Below are 15,465 nucleotides of genomic sequence, written 5' to 3'. Positions count from 1 at the left end.
GAGAGGTGCGTTGGGGAGAGACCGGGAGAAGAAATCGAGTCAGAGTCAGAGGAAGATGAGACGGAGGAGACCGAAAAGGAGGAAGGGATTGCACAGACAAATCGGGAGCACATCGGCCCATCGCGGAGTCAAGGTGAAAAAAGAGGAAACGAGAGTGAGCATCAGACTGGGAAAAAAAGAGGAAATATGATGAAAAGTATGTGTGTCTGGGCTTCACTTGGATTGGCAACGCAGATTCCCCAAAGCCACAGTGCGTGGTGTGCAGTGAGGTTCTGGCTAACAGTCTGAAGCTCTTATTTACGTCGCCACCTGAACACCAAGCACGCCAGTGCAAGTCAAAAGCCCCTTACATTGTTTATATCGAAATTGGAGGAGTTACAAAACAGCCAAAAACAACTGCAGTCTCATTCATGTGTTGGGTCTATAAATGACGCACTACGGGCTTCATCTCTGGTTACAGAATAGCGAGAAAGGGGCTACCGCACACAATCGCCGAAGACGTGTGCTTGCCAGCTGCCAGAGAGATGGTGGAATGTATGATTAGGGGGAAAGAAGCAAACAAGTTGAACATGATCCCGGTGTCCAACAACACTGTGTCGCCGCAACGATGCTTTGTCCGAAGACATCCTGGCTACATTAGTCGCTCATTAATTGTAAATTAAATGTGATAATCTGCCTCTGAGCCTGTGCGTGTGTGCTCGCATCCGTATTGCTCTTTAAAAGTGACGCCTTGTGTCACTGAAAGTTATTGAAACTTTGTTGCAGTGTTTCAGGGCGTTTTCACACCTTCAGTTCGTTTGCTTTGTTGCAGTTGCTCCTTTGTTCGGTTTGTGTTCACACTGCAACATTTAACAGCGGACTAAATCTTGTAAACAAATGCCACGCGCGAGCAAACTGTTCTCTCATTGGTCCGATTCTTATGCGGCTATGAAGGCTTAAAAGGCTCTGTTGCTTCTTTTTTTTTATTTTTATTAAGGGGGGCGGGGGGGGTGCGCGAACCCGGTCGGGATGTAGAAGGGGGTGCGCGGCCTAAAAAGTTTGGGAACCGCTGCTGTAGCACATGTATCAGTACAGAAACACGTGATAATCCAGCAAACATTCTGATGTTGAATAGCCTCTATGTCTGTGGCTAATACATTTCTGTGTATATTATGAAAATGAAAGTCGAGATATTACATCACAACATAATCATTTTTAGTATGTCTATCATCATCCACACCTGAAGAAAACTTGTATGGGGTTCATTTTAAAGATGAAATGGGTTTGGAAGGAGCATTATGCCCACAATATAGATATACAAATACACAGCAATGAACAGTATTATATAATAATCTGCTTGACTGATGATGAGGGAATGCTGAGTAGGAAAAAAAAGACATTATTTTGAAGAGTGTGCTTTGCCTTTGACTTTCCCAATATTACCTCCCACTGTAGCACAAGAGAAGAACAAGTCACAGCCCTCAATCGCAATGATTCAAATCCAGCCTTTGGGTACAAGTGTCTGAACTGTAATCAACTAAGTCGAGTTTATTACCAACAAGAGAAAACACCAATTAGACCAAGCAGGAACTCAAACTCCAGTCAAAGAATCAGAATCACACCAAACTAAGCTCTCTGGAATATCACCAGCATCTTGATTTAGCCTTTATGCTTAGCTTAAGCCACAGGTGAATACCAGCAGCAGCACATGGAATCACCAGAAGAGGTCAATGCAAAGACAGAAGTAGAAGAACCTGATTCCTAGTAGGCATAAGCTCATGGAATCACCAATAAGGGAAGGACAAAGAGAGAAAGCAGGGCTCCAACATGAGATGTTGTGTATCATACAGTAGAGCAGGGTCCTTACCTAGGATGCCCAGCCGGTAGTTGACAGTTATGACGATCACATTTCCATAGCTGGCCAGGATGCTGCCGTCAAACATATTCCCAGTTCCTTCCATGTAGGAGCCCCCGTGGATGAAAACCATCACCGGCTTGGGGCTTCCACTCTCCCTAATGTCTGGAGGAGGGAAGAGGAAGAGGAGGAGGTGGAGAAGGCAGAAGGACTGATTAGATGACAGATTGAAGGTGACAGCCAGAGATGAAATTCCAATACTTAAGGGGGCTTTAGCCACCTCTTTATTTCTTTTCTGAGTAATCCTGGCACACTGGCTTTAACATGGAGACCTTGTTAGTTTGAGGCGTCAAACCACTCCTTTTTCTACATGAAGGCTGTGACATGGTCGTGGTGAGTTGAAAAATGTTTTATATTTATTAGCCTATTTTAAATCCATATAGGCGTTAATGAAACAGGATATTTAAAGAGCCGACTTTTAATTTTCCTCCAGGCAATGGACTGTCAACATGCAAGAGTGGCAATCTAAACTGTCACACCATGTTGAGGGAAAACTTGTGCGATTAATCTGGAGGAGAATCTAATAAAAAACTGTTTTTAAATGGCATAATAGGTTGGACCATTTTTATGAAAAAGCATTGCTTTATTGAAACTTTAATTTGAATTCAGGGTAGCACTCCATCGTGGTTCAGCTGCAGGGAATGTGTGCCTCGACTTTGTGAATGTAAATGCATGTGAGCTCTTACTGGCAGCAGGGGGAATTAAACACAACCAACAACTGAATGGGACACTTGTCTTTTTGAATATTTTGAAGTGTTTCGTTAATGTGAAGGACAGGATGTTGTTTCAGCTTTGGAATTACTGCTTTAATATTTCCATAAATCACAGTGTAATTAGACAGTAGCTAAATAAAATATGCAGTGGATGATGAGTACTAAAATGACTTATACCGCAAAGAAAGCTGGAGGTCTGTTTCTATTACCACGGGATGTTTGTGAATGTGTAGCTGCATCTGTGAAATGTGAGGTCAAGGTAAGGAGAACCTGCTGTTAGCGGCAGAATTAGCCGTCGTAAGATGAGTTACATCTGGCTGATTAGAGAGGAAGAAAGGAGGGCTGCATTGTAAAGCTTCAGTCCTTGACGTGGTTCTAATACGGGCCAGATTGCGAGCAGAAAGGATGCAGAGACTTGGAGAGATCTAACAGCATGCTGCAACCCACGTTCAAAACAAGCGTTCGCTTTCATCTGCTGCATCGCAGAGACGAAGCTTTTCATGTCGCCTCCGAACTATCTCCATCAGTACATGTGGCGGCACACATCGTTTATCCCACTGATGTTTAACCTCTGAGGGACTCGGGTCCAGGCAGAGATCAGGGAGTCTATGCGGGATTAAAAATGAACCAAGCAAGAAAATAGAAAAGCGTTGCCCTCTGAGACAAGAGAGCAAAAAAGATGTGCAGTTGTTAGGGGAGTATAGAGTGTCCCCACAGTGAGTGTTTCAAGTACTCACAAACCAGTGGATAGACACAACAATGTAAACACCTCAGACTTCAACTCTGAAGGAGCTTAATCACAGTGGCAAACACTGCTATAGGTGGCTCAATTTTGCTTTTGAATAGAGTAAAAGGGCTCTACTGTAAATGATGTCCTACACAATGATGATTTTAATGAAACTGTCTTATCTAATTGAAGAACTGTATTTAAATAATAAGGAAAATAAAGAAATTACAGGTTTACCTCCACTCCCCTTCCTTGTGTATGATTAAAGGGGAAAGTTTGTCTTTCTACTGGACACAACTGCAAACCAAAAAAATCGTACTAAGAGTGTGTGCACTATACACAGCCTGAGGAAAAAACTCATTTGGCAGGAGGAAATGGGGTAAAAGAAAACAAAAATCTAGCGGGAAATGAAAATAAGGCACATCTAGGTAAAATGCCTTCTTTCCGTCGTGTGTGCATGTTTGTCCTTCCCTCCGTCTCTCTCTCGCTGCAGAGCTTATTACATCACTTCTATCATCCTCTGTCCTTTGGAGTGTTTTAGTTTTTTTCTCCTACAGTTGGTCTGCTCCCTCTGTCGCAGCAGGAAGCGGCCACAATGTAGTGGCACATCATAATTCTCCTCTGGGAGGCTTCCAGCAAGTCCTGACTAAAAGGTCAGGAGATTATGGAAGAGTTGTGCGTGCGTGCGTGTGTGTGTGTGTGTGTAGCTCGCAGTGCAGATGTGTGTGTAGCAAGGAGGATGGAAAGCTTAAATCATGAGCTTGTCAATGAAGAGAATATTGATATCAATGATGGTGTAAGAGGATGATGACGATGATAATAGCAACCATGACAATGACGTTGGTGAAGAGATGATGATGGTGGGGAAGATGATTTTGATGTCCCGGCCATGATAATAATGGTGTGATGGTGGTGGTGGCAGCCATGATGATTGAACACCTTCTCACTCCCAACTGACCAAATACAGATTCTCTGTCAGTAGCCCTACGCCTCAAACTACGAGGCTCGGGTTTCCCTTCTAGCGTCAGTTAAACATGTCAGTTGCCGCTCTTTACGTGCATGCAGTCTCTCTGCGAAATCAACTTACAACATAGGTTCATTTTGTTTTGAGGTTTACTTCCTCAACAAAACGACGTCTTTAGGCTTAGAGGAGATCGTGGTTTGGGTTGAATAAGTTTGTTTCTTACATAAAATAACTACGTTTGTTACATAAAGTTAGTAAAGTCCGGATGTTACAGAACCAACAAATACCTGTAAAATAAGTCAATGATGACTTGGTTTCACATGGTAGAAAAACAGAGGTCTCCTGGCTTAAAGTCTTAGTTTAACCCCTCACCCTGCCACTCGCCCTATGCGGACTATCGCCTTCTTTGCGCTACATGAGTTGTTCTGACGCGTTCACTTCTTTTAGTTAGTTGAAAGCCTGGTACGGCTCAGACTCAGACTCTGGGGGCCACTGACCAAGCGTCGGTGTTTGACGGGAGTGAGAACGGGTTGGATGATGATGTTGATGATGGCAGCAACCATGATGATGGTGCTGCTGCTATTTAAAATGATTTTAATTATGTCACAAGTCATGATGATGTCAGCAATGAGGAGTGCCAAACTAGCATTACACTGAGGATGATGTTAATGCAAATGATGGTGACAGCAGCAACAGTAAACATGATGATGATGATGATGATGATGATGAGAAGGAACAGAGTGCTGCTGAGTTCTAACCAAGTCATTCTATATAAATGGTGTATTTTTCTTGAAAGCACATAGGGAGGATTTCCCATATCTGAATACTCTGGAGGAGCTGTATGATGTGTCACTGTTTCACATTCATTTCTGCTGCAGCGGGCTACATCCAGCAGGGCTGCCTCTTTGGGCCAGGGCTGAAGGTCAACGGTAATGAGGTGAGGTTTGGATAAAATAGTCTTGGCAGTGTTTGAGCATTTGATGGATTTACCTGAATTGACTGGCTGAAATGGGTCCCGCTGTTTATGAAAAACACTGTACCTTGAGGTTTTAAGTTTATACAATCAAGCTTACTCTCAGCATGGTTTCCTGGCATCTTTCATCGGCTGCCACAGCAAGACTCAGAGCCAACACAATGAAAGAATCTAAAGCAGACCCTCCCATTCCCCTAACTGATCAATCAATCCTCATTCAGCCACCTGCAGCTCCATCATCCTCTTTCCTGAAGTCAGGTGAAACATCCAATACGGTCATGATTATTTTTAATATAATTATGTCCTTTTGTGTTTCTGTTTGAAGTGACTTTAAATGAATCCAGTTTTTATTACATTAGTTTGTGAACAGGCTGGAACGTCCAACTGTTCTCCAGGGTTTCCATCCACAGCGAGCAGCGAGATGAAAGCTTGCTTTGAGTAGAGCTAAAATGAGATGCACTCTTGTAATGATTCGACCATGCAATCTTTCCCAGGATGAGTGTGGATGAAGTAGAGATTGTCAAAGGAAAGTTACCATGACAACATGGAGTAGATCGTTGCTTCCTCAAGGATGAGGTTATGATCAAAGAGATCTAGGTGTTCAGATTTCTCTGAGTAAACCCTGAGAGATGCCCTTGGGCTGTTGTAACAGCTCTGTTATCCTCTCCCTGTGCCGGTGTAGAGGACTTATCAAACCAACAGCAGACACAAGGAGCAGAGGTGTTTTTTATCTTCTTGCTGCAGGGAACACAGCTATAGGGACTTGGGCTGAAAGCAACAGGAAACTAAGCGAGGCCCAGTTGTGAACGCCAATTCAAACGCTTCTACATGAAACGCTCCCGTGTAATCAGTGCAACACTGCTGATGTAACTCATTAGAGTGGGTCTCCATATCGCTGATGTAACTCATTAGAGTGGGTCTCCATATCCTGGTATGTGTGAGATGGCACGTATACAGATCTGCGTGCTGATTTGATGGCATTATTAGTAAGTGAGTCAAGATTGTTCATTCATTTCCAATCCTGAAAACAAACATGTTTATATTATCCTAACAACTGACCTCTTGCAAAATGGAGACTGAATTACTGTTGTTTCCAAGGCAGAGTTCATGTTGATGGAGGTAATTAGCATTTAGCAAATGTCACAATCCAACTCAGATGTACAGTACAGCAGTACAGTACAGGGAAGTTCAGATTTCTGTCACATATATGTATGTATATATGTATATATGTATATATACATGTATATATATATGTGTGTATATATGTGAGCATATTTTCCTCGATATTAAACTGGATTAGTTGCCTGCCCTGCATCATTTTTTGAGATAATACTTGAAGCTTGCTGGGATTGCATTGAATAGATCTGTGTGACTCTCTAATCTTATTGGGGTGTGTGTGTGTGAGTGTGAGCACCCAGAAAAACAGCATAATGGCGCAGATCAAAGGGATCCGGATGGTTGTGAGTCTTATTCTTGCTGTTTACTTCGTCACATTATACAGTAGAGGTGCCTTATTAAGACTTTCTGCCTGCCATTAAAGTCGCTCTCCAGCCGCCTGAAGGAGATGGCTCTATCTCAGGGTTTTATCAAGGACATTTTATTCCTAATGTGACTCTTCAAAGAACACCCTGTTCATGGCAGCTAAGCAAAGGTTCATCTTTTTGTATTGCTGAGATTAATGCATTTCCAGCACACTGGCTTAGTTTCAAACAGCATTTAATTTAAATACCAAGGGGAGCAATGCAAAGCTGTGGACTATCCACTGGATCCCTTCAGTATTCATTTTCATCAGTATATGCCCACGACTCACCAAGGATTCAACACCTTCAAAGCAACAACAGTATGTAGGAAATGCTGATGTGTTCTTTTATTACATTTTACCTTTGACTCAGGGTTTACAGTCATGTGTGCAGAAAAAGTGTCACGTGTTTTAGCTCCAAACATTGAGTGAAGGCCACAGATATGAGGTAACAAACGAATGTGATCTCATGGGAAGGTGTATGAAGAGCATGCCGTTCTCGTTCCCAACTGTCACTGTCACACACAGATGCACGGTCGCATTGTTAACACGTACTGAAGTTTGTGAACACAAGCAAAACGATTTGCTGCTTATGTTTAGGCAACATAGCTACTTGGCTATGTTCAGGAAAACATCATGTTTTGAGCAAATGAGGACGTTTGTTCAGTGAATGAAGTTATTATGGAAGTAATCAACGTAAACGTCACATATTACAGACGCACTGTTGCAGTTTTAAACATGTGGCCATGTTATCAAAGGCCACATCACTTCCAGTGTATTTTTGGGGGATCATACATTTCTGCTTTTACTTCTTAGTACAATTTTGAATGAAGGACTTTTACTTTTAAATTTAAAGTTTTTGCATATATATTTTTTGTGTAAGTAAAATAACAATTAGCAAAAGCAAAGAACCATGTTTTTGTTTATTAACACCAATTATTGGAATGTGTGGTAACTGTGGGTGATACGGAGGTTGTGAGCAGCATCATGGTGCTAGTGGAGATGTATTTCTGAGTAACGTTGGAATAATTGTTTAATTGAAGCAATGGTGTCGGATCATATCCATTTCTACTTCTTGCTCCTCTTTGGACATGTAATATATATTTACATTGATAGTTAATGTTGTTTATTAGAATTTGTATATCAACAGTTTGCTTCATGTTTACTCTTCATTTAACTTGTTATTGTTTGTTTTTAGTTGTAACATATTTGAAATAAATGATGAAACACAAAATGAAATGCTATTAGAACAGAAAGTGTATGACTAAGCTTCTATGTCATCTATGCTACATGCTACTAGCATGATCTGACTTGGTGATATTAGCTCCATCCCGGCTTAGGTCTGTTATACACACAAACTCTGCTTCTGTGGAGATTTAACTCAACAAATGAGATTATTTCTGCCTCTGTAGCAGCTCTGTCTACTCTGAGATCCTTGTGCAATTGTAACAATTGTAATAATCTGCTGTGTAAGCATGGCCCTCAGAATTTGAAGCACACAGAAGCCACACGAGCAGGCCATCGCAATTACCATGCAATATAAAGTGAGTTTGTATATGCTGTTTTGATTTGTGTGTTCATCAGAAAGCATTAGAATGGAGAGCCCAGATGATCACGTGAAACCATAATGACAGTAATGTCACTTGAAATCAGTCTACAAACAAATGCTGGCTATTTAAATTATTGCCAAATCTGTCATATCTGCTGGCCAATCCACATTTGGTGTAGCAACAAAACAAGTCATTTGGCAGCTTTGGACTTCTAACAGCCACTGCGGGCGTTTGACCAGACAGTTAGCTTCACATACTGCTGTGTAAATGAGCTCAGACTTTGCGCTGTAGGAGGAAACCATGCCAGGAGTGATGAAACATCCCACAGCTGAGAGACACAGATTTTACTGATTGATCCAGTATCTTGTTTTAGACTCCTCACATACTAATGTTGTTTGTTTTACGCCCAAACAGTGAACAGGTCCAAGTGTTTTAAGCCAGTTAGCCAGAAGTTGAACTTTTGAGCATGATCAGACTTTAATACCACACGAATTAAAAGTAAAAACATGCAAAAATGTGTTAAGAGCTGGCTGAAGGGTTAATAGTTACTTGATATGTTGGTGGGATGCAACATAGAAAAAGAAAGTAAAGGAAACAGCAAATCCAAGCAGAGAATCTATGATAAAATATTAATATTAAAGAATGGTGGTAAACATGTACACTTTAGACATCAAGCTGAAAAGGACAAAACACATCCAGGCCAAAAAGAGTTTACGAGTAAAGAGCAAAAAGAAAATGTCCATCACTTTCAAAAAAGGACAAGAAATGTAAGAAAATCAAAGAAGATAAAAATCGGAGGAGGAAGGGTAAGCTTGGTTTCCCTTGTCATGCAAATCAGTTTGGCATCGGGGGGGAAAAAATACCTTCGTCTTCCGTGCGGTCACTATCACCTAAATCATCAGTGTGTTTCTTTGTAAGGGGACCTATAGGACCAAGAAGGAGAAGATGGAGGAAAACATGGTGATCAAGAACACACACAGCTTTCAAAAGATGCTCTCAAAAGATAAGAAAGTATGTCAATAATTCATGTTTCTATTGCCTCTTTTTCTGAAAAATTCTCACACTGACATGGAGACTGGGTAAACATTACCACAAAGTCCACTTCACATGTTTACAGTAAGACTTTACTGTGTAAGTGTTCACTTAAGAAAGTAAAGAAGCAAGAAAAGAGGGACTTTTGTAAAAAAAGAAAAAGAAAAAAATGGAGGTGAAAAAAGATTATTTCTCTGTTGAAAATGAAGACTTAACTGAGGATAAACCTCTTAGGATCAAAAGACATACATCTCTTTAAAACAGTGCATACAGTAGCATCAGGTGTACATCTCAGAGACATTGTGTTAACATTTGGAAATGATCGCTGTAGTAGAGAAAAAGCAGAGGCTGTAAAAAAAAGCAGCATTTTTAAGAGCAGACACATGTGAGAAACTCCCCCCTTGTATTTTCAGAGTGTGTGCGGACATCAACACACACACACACACACATCAGTTCACATCCAATGTCATGCATAGATTTCACTGTATCAGAATATTATGATGACAGATAGAGGTAAAGATGAGAAAAGTAGATACTGGAGAACAGGTCAATTCATTTTAAATGTGACCTATTTTTTTGAAGTGGAGAATCACAGACTGGGTAAACACAGTAAAATCCTTGTCCAAATTAAAAGTTCAATTTGGATAATATTCGATGTATTCTATTGATAAAAATCAATTTGAATTACTACACTGACTATCATCGGTCAATAGGTTGTGGGTAGTTTTATTTACGTTAAAGAATAGTTTGGGAAATACTTGTACCTGCTTTCTTGCACAGTGAATATACGGCTACAGCTGGTTAGCTTAGCTTAACAAAAAGACTGGAAACAGGGGGAAATAGCTAGCCAATGGCAGGACTCGAGGAACCACTGCGTCCATCATATAACATGTTCATTAGTATGCTTTGGAGCTTGTGCTGAGTGGACTTTGATACCTTTGGACAAAACCAAGTTAGCTGTTTTCCGCTGTCCCCAGCCTTTATGCTAAGCTAAGCTAACCGGCTGCTGGATGTAGCCATATATTTTACATACAGAGACGAGTGTCATCAGTCAACATGTTCTCACTCCCCACTCGTCATATCTGGTACTATGACGCTCCCCTCTAGCGTCAGTTTTGCATGTGTCAATTTCAGCTCATTTTAAAATGTACTTCCGTGTTCTTGGGAAACAACCTGGTTCGGTAAAGGTAACAAAACTACTTGGTGAGGTTCAGGAAACGTGTGTTCTGTAGTTAAGTTGGTTACTTTACGAACACAACATAAATGAAGTATGTTATTACGCAATGTAAGTTAAGTATTTTACATAACATTACATAACATAACTCAACTTTCGTACATTAATTAAACCATTAATTACTACATTACTTAAAAACGTCAACGTTCTCCTGGGTTTTCACCCGTCCTGTGTTTTATGTTCTTTATTATACATCACCTGACTTCCTCCTTTACTCACGCCATAACTACGGCTTTGTAGTTAAACTGCACAGTTTGATGCCTAAGGCCACTGACCAAGCTGCTGTATTTCATGACTTGTGAGAGAGAAAGGGCTGAATCTATCTTCTCATCTGATTCTCTGCAAGAGAGCAAATTAGCGGATTTCCCAAAATGTCAAACTACTGCGTCACACGCTGTGGTTTTCTTGGCGAGGAAAAGATAATCTGAATTTGAGAGCATGTAAGTACCTGGTGGAATAGTCTACCAAGAGGAGTGGTCAGCTGCTTCTTCATTAAAACCAACACATTGCCATTCATAATACAAGTTTCTTGTACATACAGAGGCATAAATACATGCTAGCTTAAACTAAAGTAATCAAGACAAACAATATAAACGCACACCCACAAAAAACACCCCCACACTCAGAGGTACACACATATACTACATAACAGATGTGATAGCATGCAGTCTGGAAGTAATGGGAGCTAGCAGGGTGCATGACACACACAAATATGACAACATCCTGGCAGTGCTGAAGCCTTCTCTCTGACATACACACACACGAGTCCACTTCAAATAGCCATCTACTGATGAGAAAATGACCACTCTACTTCTTCTCAACTAAATAGCCAGCAATTTATGGCAATATTCTTCAAATATCATTTGACTTTATAAAATGTAAAAAGCAGTCAATTCCAACATGACAAATGTTTCACGGCCGGTTTTGTGCAGAAGGTTAATGCAGAAAAATGTCTCTGTGTGAAAGGAGAATAATTCAATAAAGACTTTAATAACTGTGCTGGCTTAAACATATCTGTGTATGGAATAGAGAATGGAAGATGAATCACTAGAAAGGTTCAAGATGCTTTTAGTCAGAAGCTCATATTGATGACTCATAATTCCTCCATCATTCAACATAGTGGTGGTTTATTTTAAGGGCAAACCATTTCTCTCCCATGACTTTAAAGAGGAAGCTGGCTCCCCGCATATCATTCTATCCTACAGCAGTCTCCCAGCTCTCTTTTGTGAATTTGACAAGCAATTTGATAAGCGAGAGCTGACTTGTACTTTCTATGTGCTGAATAAGCATCAAGACACAGGAATCACTTCATTGAAAATGTGAAACGTCTAAGAAACACTGAGCGCCCACCGTCTGGAGATGTGTTACCTGTTACTAAAGTATAGTGCACAGAGAGATCACTGTCAAAGCAATACATGGGGGACGTGGGAGATCACCTTAGCCTTTTACAATAGCCTCTGTAGAGTGGCAGAAGGTTCTGTGCTCATGCCTAAACATACACCACACATGATATCATGTGGTTTTTGTTTTCATCATGTTCCATCAGCGTCTTAAAGTCCCTGTCGTCTACCTTCCTTTTCCATGCATGTATGTTGGACAGATAAGTTCACAAATCCCCCCCTAAATACAAACCTCTCACGATTCATGTTCTCCTGAAGGAGAATCTGTTTGTTTTGGTTTTTACATGAATGAATGCCTGAGAGGTTTGTATTTATGAGTACATTGTTTGCATCTTGTAATAAATATTGATATGTTCTTGATCACTTTGTGTTTTGTCTATTTGCCTTTTCTGTTGAGAAGATAACTGAGACTCTTCTGGGGTTTGAGGCACTGATGTACTTTCAATGTCATTAATAAATGCTTTATAAAGCATAGATAGTCCTCACTTTAGATGAGGTCACACAACATACTTTACTAACGACTAGTAACTACCTGAATTAATCATGAATTTCAGTGTTAATACGCATTTGTAAAGCGTATATTAACAGTCCCTAACCAATAGTGCATATCTAAATCATGAGATATATATATATATATATATATATATATATATATATATATATATATATATATATATATATATATATATATATATATATATATATATATATATATATATATATATATGCATGAATAATGTACATCTAAATAAGTTATTAATAATTTACTAACACTTTATAAAGATCTTATTAATCAACAACGCCTTAATAATTGGTTTGTAACATATATATATGTATATATAATGCTTAATTTACAAATGGGGAATCCATCATTCATACAGTATAAAAACACAATCATGAAACACATAATAGACAAGCTTATTAATCAAGAATATAACATGTATAACTGTTATAAATAGCATACTAATTAATTATTAATGTAGAAACGATGCTTTATAAATGATGAATTCAGTGTTTACTCATACTTAACTAATGCTTCATAGTGTGTAGTTATTAAGTGTTACCAAAAGTTGTGGGCTCCCACTTGAAAGAGTACTCCTTCACTCTGCTGCCTGTATACTGTGTTTGTCTCTTTGCTCACAATATGGAGAGTAACACCCGTTTCATGCTTCTTGCGGTCAGCTCGGTGCGGATGGCGCTAATGTGTAGTAATTCTTACAAATTGCGATTAAATGGGTTCCTAAAACAACCCCTCTTCTTTTCGTCTTGCTGTTGCTGTAGTCCAGTCTACTTTTTGAAAAGCGACCCACAGCCGTGATTGACGGCTGCTTTAAACCCTTATCAATCTTAGAGGTACACGGCTCGAAACTCAGTCCCTCCGTGCAATGGCCCAGGCCACAATTGCACGATATCACCATCTGCACCGTGTCCACCATACTGACCACAACTAGCATAAAGTAGAGCCAACGCCACTTTCCAGCATTCCACTTTCCATGAGGAAACATTTTTTCCCCCTTAATTAAGTCACAAATATCAATTGTGACTTTGTCAAACATGGTGGTGTCAATTTTGCTGTAGTGGTTATTTCCAAACAAGAAACCCCAAAAAACCGCATTTGAAGTATTTTTATCTGCATTTCGAGCATAAGTCACTGTGTAACAGTTCAAACCTGTTTTTGTGTTTCATTCCAATTAGCAATAGCCATTATCCAATGAACTAAGTTCTAAAACTATGGCCTGACTTTTACCCAAACTTCATTCAACACAGTGTACTGTCTATTAAAAATAATTTGTATAGTGCTCCCCTACAAAGACAGAGAGAACACAAAGAAAGGTCAAAAGACAAAAGTGGTTTGGGGTTGGAGTGAGATACGAGCCACTTAAAAAACCTGTGAGACTGAAAGAATCAAGCAGAGTGTGATTGATGTGGCCGCTCTCTGGACTGCACATGTGCTGTTATTACAGTGGCATGTTGTTTGACTGAGGGTTAGTGGGGATCAGAGCAGGAATGACAGCTCCACACACTGACAGACACACACACACTCACGCTCACCCACTCATGAATACACACACACATGGGGAGAGACATCATACAGCAATCAGGTGTCAATTCCAAACTGCCCTGTGACAAGGGGGCCCCAACAGTGACCTGCACTCCCCTACCTGTCACTGTGAGCACATGTGTGTGTGGGTGTTCCCATGCGTGTAGCACTGGTGAGGTCTCAGCTGGCATCAGCTTTGAACAGTGATTTGGAACTTGAAACTATCTCTTTCCATCTGACTTCTGTTCTTCTCTTTCCCTTATTTTTTGCATCATTCTATCATTGCACCTGGTTGACTTTGACCCCATCCCAGTTTTGATCACACCATCTGTTTCAGATGATTATTCCGGTTATTGTCAAGAACAGTTAATATGCGGGCTAATTCAAACTACTATTAAAAGGGTAAGCTTTCATGCTCAAATTAGTACTAAAGAAAGTACTGTGAAATACAGATGACCATGAAAGACTGCCCTCAAGGCTGCTTTGTACATTGTGAGGGAGGTCAGATTCCGAAAGAAAATCTGCCTAATTTGCTTTATGCCATCAACCAGTGAAAGAGTTCTGTTTTTTAACACAAAAAACCCTAAACCTGAAGAGTTTATGGCATCAGTGGATAGAAGGAGTAAAAAGCGCATCTTCAATGAATCAATCTGTGGGGCGGGACGAGAGAGAGAAGGGGCAACGGGTTTAAAGGATTTAAGGCTGCCGGCTTTTCCTATTATTATCCAATGTCATTACAGTAAGAACAGCAAGTATCTCATGTATTATGTCTGAGATTCAGTGGCCACTATATCAGGCTCACCAGAGTAATCTAACCCAATTCAACATATCCACTATTACATTGTACATATGATGTCGAGATATTTGGTTGTCCTTCTAATTTACAAAAATGAGGGGGGAATAATATTAGAAACACCTTGAATTATGGAAGGTCCCCCAATAACGCAATGCTAAAAAAACGCTTTACACTGCAAGTCAACATTCACCCATTCATACATGGACACTATGCTAGCTCCTGAAGCTATACTGAATGTCTACACTTGTTGCTTTTGCTTCTTAATGATTGTAACGGTGATTAAAGACCTACCAAGCTTTACAGGAAAACTGTTATTCCTTCAAACTGTCTTTCTTCTGTCTCGATCACCTGACGATGCGCTGGTTCACTTTTACATTGAGATCTGTAGCTTCTATCTTTATTTCTTCCACCTGATTTCACTGTTTAAATACTTTTACATCCTGAATGAATCCTTCAAACACATATTGTCAAGCCTTCTGTCTGCTTTACTCTAAAATTACTTTTTGTTTTTCCCAAATATAAGACACTTAGATTTCCTCAGGTAGTGCTCCATGGTAGCTCTGACAGCCTGTCGGAGTGGGGGTGGGGCTTAGTTAAGGGTGGATTGCAAGGAAGTAAATTT

General features: G+C 40.1%; 1 protein-coding gene across 1 annotated transcript in view; it reads right to left on the bottom strand.

Moving 5' to 3' along the window:
- The window catches only part of nlgn1 (neuroligin 1), a gene marked incomplete at its 3' end in the record, with an annotated part of 342,002 nt that overhangs the window by 232,500 nt on the left and 94,037 nt on the right, over positions 1-15,465 (bottom strand). The window contains exon 2 of the mRNA XM_079267467.1: positions 1,847-1,999. Within this exon, the coding sequence (XP_079123593.1) occupies positions 1,847-1,999 (153 nt within the window). The remainder of the gene's footprint in view (positions 1-1,846; positions 2,000-15,465) is intronic.

Source organism: Melanostigma gelatinosum (genome assembly GCF_949748355.1).
Source record: "Melanostigma gelatinosum genome assembly, chromosome: 4".
NCBI classification, from domain to species: Eukaryota; Metazoa; Chordata; class Actinopteri; order Perciformes; family Zoarcidae; genus Melanostigma; species Melanostigma gelatinosum.
This window is presented reverse-complemented; position numbering and strand designations above follow the sequence as displayed.